This window comes from Phaenicophaeus curvirostris, unplaced genomic scaffold (genome assembly GCF_032191515.1).
Source record: "Phaenicophaeus curvirostris isolate KB17595 unplaced genomic scaffold, BPBGC_Pcur_1.0 scaffold_115, whole genome shotgun sequence".
Lineage (NCBI taxonomy): Eukaryota > Metazoa > Chordata > Aves > Cuculiformes > Cuculidae > Phaenicophaeus > Phaenicophaeus curvirostris.
The window spans coordinates 25,942-33,931 of NW_027206736.1; the positions used below are offsets into that span (position 1 = coordinate 25,942).

The following is a 7,990-nucleotide window of genomic DNA, read 5'->3' on the forward strand; positions in this document are numbered from 1 at the left end:
CTGGCATCTACTCCCAACCCCTCCAGGCTCCCGGGTTGGGGGGCACAGCGGTGTCCTCGCGTTTTGGGGGGGCTCTGACCTGCGGGGGATGGCGTGGCCACCCCATGTGATGGCCACCACGTATTTGCCCGGGACTCCGGGGCTGTACTCGCACTCGTAGACTCCGTCCCCCACATCCCGCACGGACACTGGCTCCTCTGTGCCCGCTGCATGAAAAAGGAGGGGGGGTGTCAACTTGGGGGGAGGGGGCATCCCTAAACTGGGTGTCTCCCCCACCCTATGGGATCCTCAACCATACACACAACCCCCAAGGACCCCTAAAACCATGCACGCCTACATGGGATCCCACGGACTCCCTCAAATAATGCAACCCCCCCTGCCTTGGGACCCCCTAAAACCCTCCAAACAATGCCACCTCCCCCATGAACCCCCCAAAGCCATGTGGTACCCCCATGGACCCCCCTCCAAATCATGCACCCCATAGGTGCCCCATGGGAAACCCACCCCCCCAGTCATGCAAGCCCCTCTATGGGCAACACTATGGTGCCCCCCATCCATGCACACCCTCCCCCTGGTGCCCCCCAAACATGTTCCCCTCAATAAGACCCCCAACCCCCCCCCGAGACCCCCATAGACCCTCCAAACCATGCATGTCCCCACCTTTCCACACACCTCTACCCTCACCCCCTCCTTACTCCCCTCCTTGGCCCCGCACCCCACTCCCTCACCCCTTGCACTCCCACTTTGCACACCCATCCTTAACCTCCAACCTTTGCTCCCCCCTCGCACCTCCAACCCTTTCACCCCCCAACCCTTGCCCCCAACCCTTACTCACCTCCACTCTCCTTGTCCCCCAGCACTTTCACCCCCCTTTGCCTTCACCTTCCCCCCCAACCCTTGCCCCCCACCCTCACACCCTCTACTCTTTCCTCCTCTCCCCTTACCCGCACCTCGTCCCCCGACCCTTGACCCCCAAACCCCTGCACCCCCTTGTCCCCCAACACTTGCCTCCTGGTCCCCCACTCACCAGGCCCCCAACACTGATGCACAGCCCCCCAGCTTCTTGCCCCCCAGCCCCTGCACCCTCAGTTCTTGCCCCTTGGCTGCTGCACCCCCAACTCTCATCCTCCAACTCTTGCTCTTGCCCCCCGACTCACCAGCCCCCTGCACCTCTCATGCCTTCCTCCTCTCCCTTTGTTCCCCCTCTGCCTTCCAACCCTTACAGCCCCCACCCCGACCCCCATCCCTGCCCCTCTCACCGGGCCCCCTGACGCTGACACGCAGCTCCCCGGTGCCAGCGCCCTTGGTGAACACCTTGAAGTCGGCCACCTCGTGCACCCGCACGCCCTTGGGCTGCAGCCCCCGGCCCGAGGCCCGGCACGCCGATGGGGCACACGCTGCGCGAGATGCTCAGCACCACGTCACCACACCACGGGGGCAACGGGCACTGAGGGGCCACCACGGGGACAACACGGGCATGGGCGGGTGTCATGGGGTGCCATGGGCATTGGTGGGTGCCACGGGGACACCTGGGAACTGATGGGCAGCACGGGCCATCATGGGGCCACCATGGACAATGATGGGTGTCATGGGCCACCACGGGTGCTGATGGGTGTCATGGGCCACCATGAGCATTGATGGGTGTCATGGGGACATCAAGGAATGGATGAGTGCCATGGGGACACCTGGGAACTGACAGGCATCGTGGGCCACTATGGACAATGATGGGTGCTATGTAGCCACCATGGGGCCACCACAGGCATTGGTAGGTCCTGATGGGTGCCTTGGGGACATTATGGGGGTGTAAGGTCTCATGGGACAACCCTGTGGCCATGGACAAACAACAGGGCACCATGAGGCCACCACAGGCCCTGATGAGTGCCATGGGGCCACCACAGACAGCAATGGGCGCCATGGAGAGCTGGTGGGGATTCCGGGGCAGGTCTCACCTTCAGCCACATTGACGGTGAAGGGGCTCTTGGGGATCTGGGTGCCAGCGTAGGTGACACAGATGGTGTGTGGCCCCTGCAGCACGGGCCGGTAGGTGCAGCGGAAGATGTTGTCTCCCTTGTCCTCCAGCATCACCTCCACTGTGTCCTGACGTCCCTGGGGGTCCACAATCACCACCCCCACATCGCCCGGGCCAGCCCCTACCACCAGAGGCATGGGCTCAGTGCCACCAGGCCACACCATGGCCACGTCACCATGAGTTCGTGACCTCAAAGCCACTAGGCCATCCCATGACCACATCACCATGAGAACATGACCTCAGTGCCACCAGGCCATGCCATGCCCATGCCACCCTGAGGATGTGGCCTCAGTGCCACCAAGCAATCACATGGCAACCCCACCATGAGAACATGGCCTCAGCACCACCAGGCGTCGCCATGTCCATGCCGCCGTGAGAACATGGTTCCAGTTCCACCAGCCATCCCATGGGCACCCCACCATGAAGATGTGTCCTCAAAGCCACCCAGCACCACCATGGCCATGCCCCACCTTGGTGCCACTGGGCCACACCACATCCCCATGCGTGATAGCCAATGGTGCCCACCTGCGGTGTAGATGTCAAAGTAGGTGGGTTTGTTGGCCACGTTGCCCACGGGCTCCAGGCCAGGCCCGCGAGCTGTCACCTTGCTGGCGTCGCCCAAGGCCATGGCCACATTGACCCCAAAGGGGCTCTTGTCGATGTTCTGCCCCGCAAAAAGCACCGTCACCTGTAGACACAGCAGGGTCAGGGCGACCATGTCCCCCACCAGCACCTGGTGGCCCTCTCCCAGAGCACCCCAAAACCTCTTGAGGGCCTCAAAATCCCCTCCAAACCCCAACCAGGGATACCAAGCCCCTCTTAGATCCCCTCAAGCCCCCACCAGGGACCCCAAATCCCAACCAGGCTCCCCACCATGGATGCTCACCTTGTGGAGCCCCCCAACCTTGGGGACATAGGTGACACTGTATGTCCTCTTCTTGTCATTGTTGGGGACCACCTTGGCCTGGAGGGAAGAACCCCCAAAAAATCAAGGGGCTGACACTGAGCTGGGCCCCTTGCAGTGTGTCCTGGTGGTCCTGGGAGCCACCCCCTACCTCCTCGGTGTGGCCCTCAGGGTCCTCCACGTAGACCAGGACTTCGCCTACCCCTGCCTCCAGGGTCTCCACCGTGAACTGCGCCGGCCTCAGCACCACGTTCCCATGGGGCTCGATTCCTGCAGCACTCGGGGGTCAGTGGGGCAGCACCCCACAGCCCCATCACACACATCCCACAGACCCCCCAGCACTGCATGGGGGATGGTCCCAGGGGCACCCTCATCTCCCACAGCTTGGGGCCTTCGGGTGGCACTCAGAGGTGGCAGAGGGACTCGGGGCACTCCCAGACATGGGAAGGGACTTTGGGGGGGCCCTAGGATTGGGGGTCCCAGGGCAAGAGGGGGACCTTAGGGTGACCCTGGGCATGGTCAGGGGAAACCTGGGGGTCCATGGTGGTCCCTAGGCATGGGGGGGAGATGGGACTTTGGGGTGATCCTGGACACGGGGGGAGCCCTAAGGGTGCAAGGGGGTCACCAGGCATGTGAGCAGATCTTGGGGTGTCCCTAGGCATGGTCCCCATGTCCCCCACCCCTCTGTACCACTTGTAGTCCCCTGTACCCATCGCACCCCCGTACCGGGGCCGTAGGCGCGGGCGCGCGCAGGCTGGGGCTGCCGGGCACGCACGGGAGCCCCCGGCTTGAGCTTGGCCTTGGGGAACTGGGACAGGTACGTCATCACCGAGTGCTCGTCCACATTGGGGTCCACGATCTCCTCGGGGGCGATCACCTGGGCAGGAACACCCCAACACCATTACACCCTGACCTCCCATATCCCCCAGCACCCCCCATGGTTGCATCATCACCAGGGACCCTCAAAACCCACCTAGCACCACCCACAGCTGTGTCCTCACCAGGGGTGCTCCAGGGACAGCCCCAAACCCCCAGGGACTCCCCCTGACACCCCCAGGGTCCTCCCAGTGCTCAGAGAATCCCCCTCCCTGCTACCCAGGGCCCCTCCAGGACCTCCTACGCCCCCAGAGTCCCCTCTATGTCCAGCGACGCCCCCCCCATGCCCAAGGACACCATGGACACCCCCCTGCACCTCCACATTCCCTCCCACACCCCCTTTCCAGCTGTGCCTGGGACCAGGGCCCCCTCCCAGTGCCCCCACTGCTCCCTCCAGTGCCTGAGGGACACCCAGCACTCCCAGTGTCCTCATTGTCCCCAAGTGTCCCCAGTGCTCCCAGTACCTGGGGGACACCAAGCCAGTCGTCCGCCTGCTGCATGGCCTCACGCGCGTTCTGCACCGGCTGCGCGGGGTCCCAGTTCTCCCAGTCCGGGCACAGGCCTAGGGGTGGTGGGGAAGGTGTCACACTGGGGGATGGCACTCCCTTCCTAGCCCTCTTTACTTTGGAGCCTCCCAGTGTCCACCAGTATCTTCCAGTGCCCCCCACTCTGTATCTCCCAGTGTCCATCACGTTGTCCATCCCCATCATCCTTCATTGTCTCCCCCAGTATATCCAAGTTTCATCACAGCTTCCCCCCAGTGCCCCCCATGTCTCCCTAGTGTCCCCCATACCCAGGATGCAGATGTCCCCAGTGCTCCCAGTGCCCCTGTACCTGGGGCACGGTTGTCCCCAGTGCTCCCAGTGCCCCCCATTGCCCTCTGTTCCCAGGGCACCGTTGTCCCCAGTGCTCCCAGTGCCCCGTACCTGGGGCACGGTTGTCCCCCAGTGCTCCCAGTGCCCCCCATTACCCTCCGTTCCCAGGGCACAGTTATCCCCAGTGCTCCCAGTGCCCCGTACCTGGGGCACAGTTGTCCACCAGTGCTCCCAGTGCCTTCCCATCACGCCAGTCACGGTGGAAGTTGGTGATGGGCAGCTGGGGGACCTTGTTCTGGATCCAGCCCAGCAGTCGCTGCTTCGGCGTCTGCCGCCGTGCCTCATCCTCTTCCTCCTCCTCCCAGATGGGCATGGAGATGGAGTAGTGCAGGATCAGCGTCCAGATCAGCCCCAGGATCAGCTTCAGGTTCCCGTCCACAATCGCCTTGCTGTCTGCAGGAGGGGGGTTAAGGGGAACCCCAACACCAGAGGGGCACCCCCAAAGTGTACGGGACACCCTGAGACCCCAAGGAATGGGCAGAGCTCCCCGAGTTCTCTCTGACATCCCCAAACCAGACTAGGGCACCCCAATACCTCAGGGCATGACTGGGGGTCCCTGACACCCCCAAACCGGTAGGGGGTGCCCCAATACCCGAGGGAATGGGCAGAGGCCCCCAAGACCCTTGACACTCCAACACTGAGAGGGGGTGCCCCCACACCAGGCTGGGGGACCCCAAAATAGAGGGTCACCCCATTACCCCTGGTACCCCCAAACTGGGCTGAGGTGCTCCAATCCCCTGACACCCCCAAATCGAGATGGGACATCCTAAAGCTGGGTTGTGGCACCCTGAAACCCTAACACCAGGAGGGGGCGCCCCAACACTCACAAATCAGGCTGGGGTACCCCAAAACCCCAGGGCATTGTCCCCCCCAACATTCTGGGGTCCCACCAACCCTCGCCCTCCTTGTTGTTGACCCCCCATCAATGAGGGCGCAGAGGGGGGGTCCCTGGCTAGGGAACATAGTGGGAGATGGAGGCAACAACATCTGGGGAACCCCAACATCTGGGGACAGGGAGAGCACAGGGGGTAACAAGGACCCCAGCATCGGGGTGGGGGGGCATTGGGGCAACATCTGGGGGGGCCCAAACACCTGCATGACCCCAACATCTGGGGGAGCATGGGGACACGCAGGGGGACAATATCCAGGGAACTCCAAAAGCCTGGTGGAGGGGGAGCAAGGAGAGCATGGGGTCACCCTGGGGGGCACGGAAGTCGGGGTGCAGGGGCTCTAGGGGGTGAAAACAGCCCCCTCAGTTCAAGGAACATGTGAGCTGGGGAGGGAGGTGAGTGTGCAAGCAGGTGTGCAAGGGCATGAGCACACGTGTGTGAGGGGGCGTGCAGGGGGGCACCGTGCAGCACAGACCCCTCCTTGTGTGAGCTGGGGTCGCGTGCGAGGGGCAAGCGTGCAAAGCTCACAGGCCCGTGGCCCACAAGCCAAGAGTGAGCTCAGCGTAGCCCCCACACACTGAGCCCGGTGCACAGGGACCAGGCCCCGGCCCTCGCACACTCGTCTCATCCCCACATGTCCTCAGGGCTGACCTTGCACACTCCTTCCCATTCTGCTCCTGTAACCAATGTCCTTGCACACTTGCCCCCACCACCACTCACCCTCAGCCCCATCCCCACTCACCCATCACCCTCTTTGCACACTTGTCTATCAGCCTTGCCCTTGCACACTTGGCTTCTATTCCTATCACTCCATCACTTCTGCCCTTGCACACTCATTCCCCATTCGCTCTTGTCCATTGGCCTTGTTCTTACACACTCATCCCACGGTCCCACTCCATCGCCCCTAGCCTAGCACACTTACCCTCAACCCTAGACCCACTTATCCATCCCCACACCCCCGCACACTCACTTCCATTCTCAGTTGTCCGTCGGTCTTGCCCTTGCACACTCAGCCTCCATTCCCCCCTCCATCACTTCTACCCTCAGACGCTCATCCTCCATTCCCATCCTGTCACTTCTGCCCTTGCACACTCACCCCTTCCCACTCCTCCACACCCTACCCTCACACACCCATCCCTTCTCACCCCTCCACCTCTACCCTTCCCACTCCGTCACCCCAGCCCTTGCGCACTCATTCCCCATTCTCATTTGCCCATCAGCTTTGTCCTTGCACACTCATTCCCCATTCCCAGTTGTCTATTACTCCTTTCCTTGCACACTCATTCCCCATTCCAACTCGTCCATCACCCTGTCCTTGCACACTCAATCCCCTTTCTCAGTTTTCTGTCAGCCTTGCCCTTACACACTCATTCCCCATTCCAACTCATCCATCACCCCATCCTTGCACACTCATTCCCCTTTCTCAGTTTTCTGTCAGCCTTGCCCTTACACACTCAGCCTCCGTTCCCACCCCCTTGCACACTCACCGATGGACACCAGCTTGATGTGCTCCCTCTCCAGGAACTCCAAGGCCACCGAGACGTTCTCCAGCTTCATCTGCCTGAAGTTGGGGCGCGGGTGGTACTTGCGCCCCATCTTCTTCTGGCTGAGAACCTCCAAGAGGGCGATGAGGCGCAGCCCATCGCTCAGGTCCCGCTGCAGGTCCCCGATCCGCTTGTGCACGCACTTGAGGTGCTCGTTGCACCAGCGGGTGAAGGTGTTCTGCTGGATCTTCTTCCAAGGAGCATCCTCCGCAAGGTCCTTCTCGGTGGCCGGTAGCTCCTCCGGCTCCTCCGTCGTCTGCACCTCGTAGTTGGAGTTCATGGTGGGTCCTGGTGGGCTCCTGCTGGAGGGGCTGTGGACCAAGCTGGGTCTTGGTGTCCTGGCTGAAGGTGCTGGGTCACTCCTGGCGTCCCCACGAGGGTCCTGGGTGGGGTCCCGAGTCAATCCCGGCGCCGGGGGTCCTGGGTGGGTCCTGGTGTCCCGAGGGTGTCCTGGGTCAATGCGGGTGCCCGGGGTGGGGGTCCCAGTTCCCGGGGGCAAAGCCGGTGCTGGGGGACAGGGTCCCGGTTCCCAGCGTCAATCCCGGTGCTGGTGTCCCGGGTCAGTCCCGGTGGGTCCTGGTGCCCGGGGTGGGGGTCCTGGCTCGCTCCCAGCTCTCAAGACAAGGTCCCAGTTCCCGGTGTCGTGCCTGGTGCCCTGGACCAGTCCCGGTGCGAATTCCCGAGGTTCGGAGCGGTTCCCGGAGCGGATCCCGGAGGGACCCGCGGTCTGGATCGGTCCTCGGGTCGATTCCCAGCGGGTCCCAGTCGGTTCCCAGTCGGTTCCTGGTGCGGGGCAGCGGCTCCGGGGGGTCCGGAGCGGGTCCCGGCGCGGAGCGGGGGGCGGAGGGTCCCGGAGCGGCTCCCGAGCGGTC

The 7,990-nt window shown here is 63.1% G+C and overlaps 1 protein-coding gene across 4 annotated transcripts in view; it reads right to left on the reverse strand.

The window, feature by feature from the left end:
• Nucleotides 1–7,990, reverse strand: part of FLNC (filamin C) — a 31,618-nt gene extending 23,628 nt beyond the window's left edge. Inside the window, exons 1-10 of one of the 4 annotated variants that reach the window (XM_069882321.1) lie at nucleotides 7,062–7,990; nucleotides 4,829–5,077; nucleotides 4,274–4,371; nucleotides 3,660–3,810; nucleotides 3,085–3,203; nucleotides 2,916–2,993; nucleotides 2,555–2,717; nucleotides 1,950–2,150; nucleotides 1,260–1,397; nucleotides 80–206 (exon numbers count right to left, since the gene is read on the reverse strand). In XM_069882321.1, the coding sequence (XP_069738422.1) occupies nucleotides 80–206; nucleotides 1,260–1,397; nucleotides 1,950–2,150; nucleotides 2,555–2,717; nucleotides 2,916–2,993; nucleotides 3,085–3,203; nucleotides 3,660–3,810; nucleotides 4,274–4,371; nucleotides 4,829–5,077; nucleotides 7,062–7,398 (1,661 nt within the window). In that variant the 5' untranslated portion in view covers nucleotides 7,399–7,990. Of the gene's footprint in view, nucleotides 1–79; nucleotides 207–1,259; nucleotides 1,398–1,949; nucleotides 2,151–2,554; nucleotides 2,718–2,915; nucleotides 2,994–3,084; nucleotides 3,204–3,659; nucleotides 3,811–4,273; nucleotides 4,372–4,828; nucleotides 5,078–7,061 lie in introns of those variants that run through there. The other 3 variants (XM_069882320.1, XM_069882322.1, XM_069882324.1) reach the window with 3 other exon arrangements.